Raw genomic sequence first — 12,648 nt, 5'->3', positions numbered from 1 at the left:
CTCATTGATATTAATATTATATACAACATATATTTCATAAATGTATAATAGACGTTCTTCTTTAATAATAGTTTATAACACAGCGATCTATTAAATATATACTATACAAAAAGAAGATATTCAAGGCAAATACATGCAAACGATGGGATGAAAAATATAGCTTAACGTGGTCCATAGAAAATTAACGATTCGAAAAATAAATTAATTCTAGAATAAATACAATTTACAAAGTTAAAATGAGAAATCTCTTCATTCTCAATTCACATCTTAATTTTTTTTATTAAAATAGTATAGGTACCAACAGATGTGTTCTTTTTTTTGAAAATTTTTTGATTTTCTTTTTTTTAGAAAGAAAAAAAATTATTTACAAAAATCGTATTTAAAATCCACTTTAACAACGTTTATCTTAAACATTTTGGAATGAAAAACAACAACTTACAGTATTTATTTAGGACAATCTAATTAAGTTTGTCCTAAAATTAATTATCAGACTTGTCCTTTTACTTCGATTATTTTTTAATTTGATTTATGAATTTCAATACTTTAAGACCTTTAATATTTTTATTTTAGGCCATCAATTACTTTGCCACGTTTTCTTTTTTTAACAATCACAATTTAAGTTCCCATATAACAATATGGGCATCGTTTTTATTAGGTTCTTTAGATGGTGTGGGAGTTTTAAGTTTTTCTACCGAACAACACCTCTGTCTTGTATTCACGTATCCACGACCACCCATCAAAGTAATCACTGTTCTTCTTGAATTATCGATTGTGTTATTCCTTGGTAAAGTTTTCGTTGGTTGCGGTCGAATCTCTTTTTCACTATTTTCGCAGACCCCATTCAATTGCCTGCTTGCGTTTGAATTATTTCTTGATACGCTTCTTCCTACACCACGAATAGCCATACTTTCTTCGCTTCCCGATGAAGTATATAAAGAAGAAGACCTTGAATCCACCGACCAATTTGATAGATCTAACGATCTTGGTCGGCTAACTTTCATTTTTAATCTTCGATCTAACGTTGAAACTTTTCCAGGTATAGCGGCTAATTCCGGGTCACTACGCCTTAGAGATTCATAAATGGTATCTGTTAAAGCGTGATCATCGCTTTCATAATCTATGGGGTACATTAAATCCATGTATAATCCATATACGTCGCAAGTATCGCCTGAACCTTGTGAAGATGTCGTGCTTGTTGAAAACGAACCGTTTCCAAGACCTCTCGGTAACGTTTTACTTAATCTCGATAAATCTGAGTCTTTTGATCGACGTCGTCGGATGACCACTGGTGAACTGGTTAATTGTTGTTTAAGTTTTGCTACAGAAGACATTGATGAGTCTGAAAGTTGTTTTTCGATTTTCGGGCGATGTCGATTTTCGTTCATTTCCATAGTTTCGTTTTCGTGTTTCGAATCTTCTCGGATTAATTTCGATGCTGGGGTGTTTGTGTTCTTTGGTTGTAGAGCGAGTAAAAATGTAATTGGTCCGTAATGTGCATGATGTGATATGTTAACTCTTCCACTAATTATCGGAACCCCTTCTAAACGCGGTAAAGGAATGGTTAAGGATATCCCAAAAGCTGTGCCAACCCACAACAATCCTTTACAAGCCATCAACGCGGTGACGTGCATTTGCGAACGATACCAATTTATATTAGTCGTGTCGCTTCTATTGTAATTTGTTGCTCTTAAAACATTCGAGGCGATGTCGATGTCTTGGAGATGTTTAAACGTTTCGGTGTGATACAAACATAAAGTGCTTGATTGTTTAACCGATATCCATAACCCAATTCCGCTATGCGCCATTAAATTAATTTGGGTTCCGTAATCCGGTTGGATGCTAAAACTTTTTTGCACTTCAATATTAATCGCGTTTATTACAAACACTTTTAACCCGCATGATGCGTAAATGCTCATATTAATCGGTAACAAACAAGCAATTGGATCTATCCCTAACGTAATTTTAATTGGATTATTTAAAATCCAACTTCCATCTGAGTGTTGATTTCTACTATACACCAATAAACTTCCATTTCTTAACGCGACAAAAACAGAGCCGCAATGATTTTTTATTTGGGTGATTACATCTGGTACTGTTGTATTGGCGACTTCTTCTTGTTTTTCAGGCTCATCAGCTGCGTATAAAAGAAGTTTTCTGCTATCTGTACCCATCCAAACTGTATCAACAGCTAGATTTGGACATGGAGGTGGTGCACCTTTTACGTATTCCATGGCGGTAATTTGGGTTTCAACTAAGGAGAATGAGGAGAGATCGCGGAGAAGACTGGCTTGGTGATGATTTTGGGCTAAAATCGCAATATGACTGCTTGCACCATCTGTTGTACAAACCCACAGGTAACTTTGTGATTTGCTTCGGCGACGTGTTGGTCTTTGGGATGATATTGTATAGAAACAACCACAGCGTACCTGCAAATAATAATAATTTAATTAATAACTTAACATGATCATTATAAATATGTATACCTCTGTTTGATGCTGTGATTTATAAACAGGTTGAGCTCTAACATACAAAGGCATTTTAGTAGAAGGCCTCTGTTCCTCTTCAGGAACATCCCAAGCTGGTGAATTATTAGGATCTAAAGCCAATTGAGCCAAACGCAATTCAGTAATCCATTCTTTTTTAACGTTAGGATTATCAGTTTGGAAAGTGAATACTTCCTCTTTCCCCTTAGATTTAGCGACTAGTTGAAGACAACAAGAATCGACCCAAGCCATTTGTTCATCTTTATGTTGAATCGAACTTTGTATCTGTTGAAGAATTCTCTTTGTGTTATCCAGCGTGATGTCCTTATAGTTCCCTCTTAACGACCCGATTAGATCGCTTATTCTACTCATAACCTCGTAATCGTGCATTAAGTTGCTCATTTCAGTGCAGAGATTATCCGCTTGGGGTTGAGTACCTTCGAAAGAAGCGTTCGATTTGAGACTGCCGCTTTTGTTGAAGCTGGCCGTTAAAAGTCTGCTTAAAGTCGGCGATGCACTGGTATCTTGAATTTCTATTTCGGAAACTGGGTAAGTCCACTTTAAACTCAGTCTTTCGCTGGCTCCGAAATCGTCGGATGCCTTTGGCGCGACCGATACGCACACCACCAAGTCGTTTAATAGTAGAAGTCGACGATTTTTTGCTTTGGCAACACTTCCACATTGATTAAACTCCTACAGATTCACGAAAGTTAATTAAAATAGTTAGTTAAAATTGGAATGCAAATCTTACCAATTGCATAACGTTATCTTCTCTCAGCAAATATCTATTGGCATCTGATAATGGTCGGGCTGAAAACTTCCCGCTTATGTTTCTCAGCATTTCTTTGAACGCCTGGAATTGTTCTGCTTCTCTTTTACGTTCGTTTAACATTTCTGCTAGAGATTCAAGTTGAGTTAAAGCTAATTGTAAAGACATTCGATCGTGATGACCTTGTGGAGTATGTTTTAATAAATCCTAAAACGAAAAATAACATTAAAATTACACTTATTAAAATTTTTATTTGCATACTTGTAAAAATAGTATAAATTGTGGAAATCTCTGCACAGGTTTAACCATTAATCCAAAAAATGATAATCGATCATGCGAACTAATTTGTTTAACTTTAAAGAAATCGGCCAAAGCCGATTTTCTTTTAGCTTCCATTTTGGCTAAATCCATAGCGACCGAAAAATTATTGATAAATCCGCTGTAAATATCTAAAACGACGGCTTTCGAAAAAGAAGCGACAAAAACATCGCCGATTTTCTCATCTCTATCCCAATTTTTTACGTATCCCGCTAACGCTAATCGAAATAAATTATGGCACTGTAGTATTTCGGGTAGTTTGTGGAATAAAGTCGATATCTTGGTCCCGCTTAGTATTGGTGGGTTGCTTTCCTCTAGAGGCTTCTTGTAATCCTATTATAAAAAATTAATATTATTATATTACAAAACGATTTGACGAGAATGACCTACATTGACTAATTTTTGTAAAGTTGCTACGTATGAATTTTCACTATGTACAATTGCGGCGACTATCATTCTCCTTTTTAACTGGGGTTGAGATAAATTTAACGGAGCTGGTGGTAAGGATGGTGGAATTTGCCGACGGTGAGAAGCTGAATGTGTAAAACTTGTTTCTTCTTCAACCTAAATAAAAAAAATTAATATACTAAAAATAATTATTAAAAATTATAATTTTATTACCTCAGGTAATAACGGCATTTTCCCGTTGCCTTGATTTCTATTATTTTCTAAATTTTCAATATCATATTGATGCGCAGATCCCCGTCTGATTGAAAACCATCTAGATAGTCTACCTTGATTCGCATGGTTTTGCGGGGACGTTTCTATGGACGAATCCAAAGAAAGTCGATGACCACCACCAGCTCCACCGCTACTTCGAAGTTTGTCGCGTAAAGTTCGTGCTTTTGAACTTATGGTATTTCGTAATTGCCCACTGCTTCTAAACGATAAAAGATAAAAAAAAGTGTGATAAAGTTTATTTCTTAAAATTTTGTCTGCGTAAAGTTATCGATTAAATATAATTTTATTTTTTTAACCGCTTAGATAAATAAAACGTTTTGCGCTGATATTATCAAAACATCCGTGAGTAATAATATGCTATGAAAAGATTTATGCAGGTTTTCACAATTTGGTTATTTTGTTTTTCGACTTATCATAATAATTAGAATACATATTATTAATATATGTTGATAGTATAAGTTCAAAATAATTAGATTTATTGATAATTTTTAGAAATTTGACCAATACATTCTATGAAATCAATTTATAATGGAAAATTTTTATAAATTAGGAATATAAGTTGATAAATAGTTGAAGAATTAATTAATATTTTCCAAACGAAGAAGACTCATAACGAAATACAAGTAAATTATAATTCAAAGTCTGGTAATGTATTTGGAGTTTCCCCATATACCACGTACCAGATTACAAAACGTAGCAAAAACAGTTTCAAGATGCAAATACCGAAAGAGAAGAGATCGGCAAAATCATTGTAGTCACTATGATAGAATTATATATATAGAATTAGCAAAACTGTATAAATTTTGTATTTCCCGAGTCTCAACGAGTTTAAGTTGCTGCCCAGATAGCTGAAGTTGTCCTCTACTTCGAAGTTGTAGTCTCTAAATGTAACACTTTGCCTAACGCGATATTTGCGTCTCTTACTCTGAATCAGGAATCTCTTCCAGCGGTTTCGAGGTTTCCAAAGGTATTTTTATCACCTGTATTGTTCTGCCAAAGATGTTAAGGTGTTCTACATATCCCATCATTTGATTGGACTTGTTCATCAATGTTGCGTTTGTCGAGTCTGGTTCTTCTCATAACATATTCGAGTGATAAGTTCAATAGTGCGGGTGCTTCTGATTCAATTCAACTTTTCACCAAATCTGAATAAAAACACGCGTGTTTTTCCTCAACAAGGTTCAAGTGCGAAGAATATCTGTTTTGAGGATGTATGATGGCATGGATTGCAATAACTTATGGGAGTAGATGTCGGTCACTTGGTATTCCTCCGAAACGGTATGAACATCCAGCAATATGGGGATGAGGTGGCAGAGTGCCATACTTTAAGACCTACTTTTGCAGCAGGTTAATGCACGTCTTGCTGCAATATGGGCAAGACGTTTTTGTCATGTCCACCCTGCTCTCTCGATCTTTCGAAAAAGAAAAAATGTCGATTGAGTTTAATTTGCAAAATACTTTTATTAGGAAGTAAAATATCAAAGTCACCGTCCCCTATTATCACATTAATTCGAGAAAATTAACTGACGTAATGAAAAAATTAAAAAGAAAAGCAACAACTAGAAATTAGATCGACCTCAAGCTTTGTCGGCTTGTAACCAACATGCCCAACTAACTACACCGTAATTAACAATTATCCATATACGTTAGCAAAATTTTAACGTTTGCAACTATTAACAGCCTAAGGCCGACATAATCTATTTATAGCGGAAAATGCATAAACGGTCGGCGCGTTTGAATGCCAAATTCGGATTGAAGAAAAAAGGTTTAATATGGACAAAACCGTTCGGACAAAGGTCCGTTATAATCATCTGGCCTTCTCTCTATTCAAATTCGAAATCGTTACTGAACCTAACCTTGATTTTGTGTTTTACACTTGGCGCAAATCTTCCGTTCGGTGATAATATGGCGCTATGACGACATGGTCTTATAAAATCTCGGATAACCTTTAACATCCCGATTTATATTGGTTATCATCCAATGAGGTACCAAGCAGTCTGACTTCAAAAACACCGACATCGGATCGTTACGTCGATGGAATTAATCGATGTGAAACTGTTTTGGTTCAAAGTCTACTGCGACTTCTACGACTCCCATATAAGTAATGAAGTAATGATGATTCAGTTGTATATGAGGCAGTTTTTTTACGTCGTAGTTTGTTATAGATAAATTTTTTTTATTTAAATACCTAGTGCTAGACGCTGCGCTTCTATCACTTTCATCATCAGATGAAAGATCTGGATCGCTTGCAGAACACCAACTATCTTCAGAACTCCGTTGAAAGTTGGTGTGTTGAAGACTTCTTGTGTGAACCATAGGTGGTGCCATTCTTCTATCACATGATGTGTCCTCCCAAATTCCTGATCGAACCTTTGGCTCATCTAAAACAAAAAAAAAACAAATAATAAAAATAAAAATAAATCGGAAAATTACGTATTTGTATACATGTCGGTATAAATGAATTGGATATGATCGGTTTCGATCGTACCACTCAAACCCAAAAATAACCGAAGTTGCTTAGCAAACATCTGCAATAGCAATCAATCAGTCCGATCGTTCCAAAGGTCGTGTTCAAGGTCTCATTTGCACATGGGATCTCGTAAAACTCGTCAACATGCACCGTTAATTAACGCATTTGTTGCAAAATCTAAACGGCCTTTATCCATTTTAGAACTAGTTTAAACAAGGAGTTAAAAAAAATTTAATGATGCACCACGTGGAGATTCCATTTTAAATACACACAAAATAAATAAGCCTTAAAGCGGTGTTGAGGTCGTTTGATGTCGTTTTGATGAATTGAGTGGGAAGAAATGAAATGAAGGATGCACAAAGATAACGTGATAATAAGTTGTAAATGCTATCTGAGTAAACAATGCGTTCTTGTAGGAGTGACCTTGTCTTGAAGAGATAGTATAGGTTAGAGATTATTGAGTAGAGGTCATTTTTAATGATCGAATTTACTCGAAAACAAATAGAACGTATACCTATTTATTTATTCAAAGATTAAAATATAATTTAGGTTAATTTCTAACATATAAATGAAAAATTACCTCTCAAACAATTTTAGAGGTTCCAAACTCCAACTTAAATATTACTTAACTTGCAAGTCTTTGCCAATATAGAGAAAATAAAGTATGGGTTATAAATTCGCAAAACTATGTAATGGATTGATATTCATTTTAAATTGGCGTAACTTGGCAATACTCAAAACGACTACATTAAGAGGAGCAATGAATTATACCGGGAATTTCATATAACTCGTAATATAGGAATGCAGTAATCATAGTTATGAAACTACTGTGCATTTGCACTGTCTCACATAAAATGCAACATAGCTTAACACTTTCGTGACCGATCACGTATTTTTACGTTTTTATATTGTCATCAGTGAGGAGCCGCTCACGTATTTTTACGTTTTTATATTGTCTATAGCCAGGCGCCGCTCACGTATTTTTACGTTTATATGACATTACTTGCGGCTCCTGGCGTAACAATACGTAGCGAAGATGCCGGCCATTGGCGTTATCCTAATTGTATGTTGAGCGGACGCGAAAGTGTTAATAGTGAATTGGGTAGTTTTGTAAAGGACAAATTTTGCAAGAAAAAAATGTGACGTAACCCTGAGTTTTCGGCTGAGTTTTAAGAGACGCACGACAAAACCTGAATGTTTCTAGTTCTAGGTCTAGCGTTAGTTCTACTTTTCGTTCAAAACTACCCAATGCCTGGGTAGTTTTGCAAAGTAAAAGTTTTGCTTGGAAAAAGGTGACTTATGTTATCTGAATGTTGTAGGTCTAGTATTAGTTCTAGCCAGTGATGGGCGCTGGGTAAATACCTGGCGGGTAGGTATTTCTAAAATGGGTATTTACCCTAGGCCGGGCAAAAGTGATACCAGTAAAAATATATCGATTCCAATAAAAATGAAGAGGAAGACGAGGAATTGTCAACAATCAAAGACGAATCTGCCGTAATTTAGATTAGATCAAGTTATTATGATTATTATCACCAAGCAGCCCTCTGCGTCCATTGTTGGACATAGACCTTCCCTATTCTATGCTGTTTGAATCCAATTGTTGGTCATTCTTTTGACTTCTACTTCGTCTGTTCGCCCGCGGTCTTCACTCGAGCAACCGTTTTGTCCACTGCTCATTCTTGATTCGCATCACATGACCGTTCTTCTTCATAGGTCTTCATTTCGTATGTAGTCCCTCAGAGTTAGACCCAGGATCGACCTCTCCATCTATCTTTGCGCTACTTCTACCCTCCTGGCAGTGGTTACCGTTAATGTTAAAGTTTCGGAGCCTTATGTCATAACCGGAAACAAGCATTGATTGAAAGCCTTTCTTGGCCTTTTCTCTTGAAGATGTCTCTAAGATTCTTCTGTTTAGTTCGCTTGTTTGATTATCTCTCGATACACGAACCTCATAGCCAAGATATACATAGCTGTGAACCCTCTCAATCTCATTACTTGATTGATTTCTCCTTGTTGATATTTAGCACGACTCTTGCACACACCTCCTTTAAGTCGTTCATCATTAGTTTAATCTCTCCAAGGCTATCCGATATAAGAACTATATTGTCCGCGTAGCGCAAATTATTTAAGCATTTGCAATCAATGTTTATGCCTTTTTGGGTCCAATCCAGTTGTTTAAATGCACTCTGAGGACTGTGATGAACAATTTGAGTTCAACAGTGTCCCGCCTTGTTTTGCTCACAATCAGTACTTTACTACTTTTACTCTCTTCAGTACTTTCATGCAATTTTACCGTCATTGTAGCATTCTTGTAGATGTTATAAATAAGTTTGGTATGTCGATAAGTGACTCTGCATTTTTGAAGTGCTTGCAAAACTGCCATCAACTCAATTTAAATTAAATTTATAAATACCTCAAAATACCCATCTTGGGTAAATACCCACGGGTATATATCCAGGATATTTACCCTTAAAAATAAATAGCCGGGTATTTAACAACACTGGTTCTAGCTGAACAACAATTAAAACTAAAACTAACACTAGACCTAAATACATTCGAATTTAGCCGCACGTTTCTCAAGATGGCTAAACCCGAATGATTCTAGTTGTAGGTCTTGAGTTAGTTCTAGTGATAGTGTTAGTCTAGTTTTATTTGACACTGCCTCTCATCGAGGTTTTACTGTAATGTTAAATTCTACTGATATGTTGCATTTTATGTGGGACAAAGTAAGTCATAAGGTTTCTATAGAAATATATTTTTGTATATTGCATCTTAAGTGAAATTGACTTTGATTTGTATTCCGCGTAATTTGAAACCGTAATTTTATTTTTATATCATTAAATAGATATGTTAATCCACCTTCTCGATTTTTATTATACAATCGATGAAGACAATCTGTTTAAAATCCAGGTCATGCCAAAACCGTGACGGCGACGGCGCCATTACGTAACGTGGGGCCGTTTGGACTCGAAAGGCCACGTCTTACTCAACTGACGTGACCGTAGATGATCCCCGTTTGAACGAGGGATCTCTGGTCCGGACATCGTCTCCAGCAGATATTCGTAACGAGGAAACTGGTCGTTTCTGGACTTTTCAGTCCGCTCAATGAAACCGCAACTGTATTGTATGTGAGAACCGGGATGATGATTATGATGTCGGTGAATTGACCGGCTCGACGTTTAATTGGCCCAGTTTAGAGTTTGACGATTAAACGTTGTACACAACGATGCGATGGGAAGTATGGCAGGGTAAAATAAACGAACGACTTCCTGTTTTGCCCCAATCCATGCCAAGTCATGTCAATCGCCTCACAACGCATTGTGTTTGTTCAATAAGGGGGGAAGAAAGAAATAATAGGATGGGTCTTTCCACTTCGGAAATTTATTTTATTCACGAAACAAAGCGAAATTTACTATTTTATTAGACAGTCTTGAATCTTCATCAATTCGACTTCACCCTATATGAAGTGACTGAGAAGAGATCTATAAATAACCAGTAGACACAAGCATCCGCTATGTGTGTGCGTGTCGGTTTCTACCTCTAGGCATTAATCTATTTAAACATTTGACATTTCTCATGTGGCGGGTCGTGTAAAATTTCGTAATAAATCGGGACGAAAGAATAGAAAATTTTTTAATTGTCCTTGATCAATTCTTATCCGCCTACACGCTTTCTAAGGGGAATTAAGGCGAAATCCTCCCGTCAGCCCGTGGAGACACATCTCCCGCTGGCGTCTCGACGCGTCCAAGCTTACGGGATTATCCTGGAGGACACATTCCCGACGTGCCTTAACAGCGCAATATCGAAACGGAAATATCTCTCCATCAAGATGAATGCCGATTTTCTCGGAACTGCCACGTATAATTGGGAAAAATCAAATTAAAACGAAAAACAGAAAAACAAAGAAAAAAAAAACAGTTGGATGAGAAATAAATAAAAAAAGAACAATAGCAGGAAGTTACGTTCCTCTACAAACCTATTGTCATACTTTTTTTTAATACGTACTGCATTTAAAAGGTTGTAGATGTTCACTGAAGTTCACAATAATAAGAAAAAATTTTAATTATAATACCAAACTCGAATTTTCGGAGTGTGATTAAAGCTAACATTGATTTTGCGATAATGAACTACACATAGTTTCGCTAATGGACTTATAATTTTGCAGTGGTTGCGCTTTTAATGGTAAATTTCAATTATTTTAGTAGATTCTTAAACAAAAAATCTAAATCTGAATAATCTCAAAAACATCTATAACTAATAAGAATATAATATTATTAAGAATTAAAAGAGTCTAAAATTATGTTTTTTGGAGAATCTACCAACGGGATTTATTTAGTGTGAAATAGGTCGAAATAGGTTGCTAATATTGAAGTAGATGGGAATGGTGTAATGTGGATAATGTAAACTTTTAATATAATTAGCTATGCCCTTTATTTCAGCTTTATTTCTATGTAGTTGAATCTTGAGCAATATTTTCTATTTTTGCCATAAATCCCAAATAAAAATCTAGAAGCTTATAAGGATGTGTATCATGAATTGATTGCTAGGTGAGTGCTAAAACATTTTGTATGAGACAGCTAATAACAGACATCTTGCCATTATCTACTACGGATAGAAGGAGGTCTGCATCCACCCCTGTAGTTAAGTGTTGCCTCGCCCGTCGGTGAACTCTAACATATGGGTGAGTCATATGAACCATACATACATATCAGAGTCTGCATCTGGATCAATCTCGGATACTAAGGTTGCAACCCGCTCGTCTGATACCTCAAGTTTGTTTAGTAGATGAAGTTGACTTGAGTATAATAGTATGTGTAGGATGTAGACCGCTATAACTGTCGTTTCGTGTTCCAAATACATTACATTCACCGTCCGATCATTATAGTTGTCAAAAAGGTTGGCCTCGCTTGAATTTCATCACAATAATCAGTTTCTTTAGACCAAATATCAAACATATGCATAAATTTAGAACATTTCTTTCAACAATATGATTGAGCACCTTTCCCAAACTGTCATATGAAGGAAGTCTTCAGCATTTCAGACTTTATATGGAATAATAAGTACTTGAGTTCATCCATTTGGACAACTTGCAAAAATAATACAACCTATGTGTACTAAATCTATTAAGACCATCAGAAATTTTGGCATAACATTATTAAAGCAGATTTAATATTATTTAACGTATTGGGCAATGGAGACAAACATCAACCTGACCAGCATTTGGAACCCCCGTATTTCTAGACAATGATGTTTAGAAATTCTCAAAGACATTTACATGATTTATGATGATATTGGTTCATACTAAGTTTCTAATGATTTATGATTTTATAACGACAAAACTGATTTCGAACGAAATCTGTCATCACCAATAATTAAACTCAACAACACTTCTTAGTACCTACAATAAAATGTATTGGGATTTTTTGGCATATGTTTTTCTATTTCATAAATGCCTTGAGTTATATTGTATTATTTTCAGAACGAGAAATCAATAACGTTATTTGTCAAGATGAAAATAAACATGAAAGCGATCAGAAAATATTCCATTGCACGAAAATGGAGTGATTGGGTAAAGTGGGTTCGGGCTACCATACTAGAGTTATTATAAATAACCAAAAATATGAATAAACAAGAGCAATAAATGGAATATGACAAATCGCGATAATTGGAGTTCTTCACTATTACGACTTTTCTATTTGGCGTAATTTATTCTATTTAGAATATAATAATAGAATGAATGAGTTTTTAACGTTAGAAGCCCAAAAATTGACTTTATCGATAACAATTCGACATCAGCATGATAATTACTCACTAACAGATGTACTTGTATTTTTTCACAGCATGCGTAAACGCGGTTTTGTTACAAACCATTGTCATCACTGTGGATGTTTCGATAATTATTACTAATATATTACAAAAATTAAAAT

General features: G+C 35.4%; 1 protein-coding gene across 7 annotated transcripts in view; it reads right to left on the bottom strand.

Moving 5' to 3' along the window:
• Positions 1 to 10: 10 nt before the first annotated feature.
• LOC111427445 (rho guanine nucleotide exchange factor 10) overlaps positions 11 to 12,648 on the bottom strand; it is a 70,369-nt gene continuing 57,731 nt past the window's right edge. For all 7 annotated transcript variants that reach the window (XM_023062594.2, XM_023062595.2, XM_071193973.1 and 4 more), the window contains 7 exons: positions 6,440 to 6,632; positions 4,192 to 4,450; positions 3,961 to 4,134; positions 3,514 to 3,903; positions 3,235 to 3,459; positions 2,484 to 3,176; positions 11 to 2,426 (listed from right to left, as the gene is read on the bottom strand). In XM_023062594.2, the coding sequence (XP_022918362.2) occupies positions 609 to 2,426; positions 2,484 to 3,176; positions 3,235 to 3,459; positions 3,514 to 3,903; positions 3,961 to 4,134; positions 4,192 to 4,450; positions 6,440 to 6,632 (3,752 nt within the window). In that variant the 3' untranslated portion in view covers positions 11 to 608. The remainder of the gene's footprint in view (positions 2,427 to 2,483; positions 3,177 to 3,234; positions 3,460 to 3,513; positions 3,904 to 3,960; positions 4,135 to 4,191; positions 4,451 to 6,439; positions 6,633 to 12,648) is intronic.

Source organism: Onthophagus taurus, chromosome 2 (assembly GCF_036711975.1).
Source record: "Onthophagus taurus isolate NC chromosome 2, IU_Otau_3.0, whole genome shotgun sequence".
Classification (NCBI taxonomy): Eukaryota; Metazoa; Arthropoda; class Insecta; order Coleoptera; family Scarabaeidae; genus Onthophagus; species Onthophagus taurus.
This window is presented reverse-complemented; position numbering and strand designations above follow the sequence as displayed.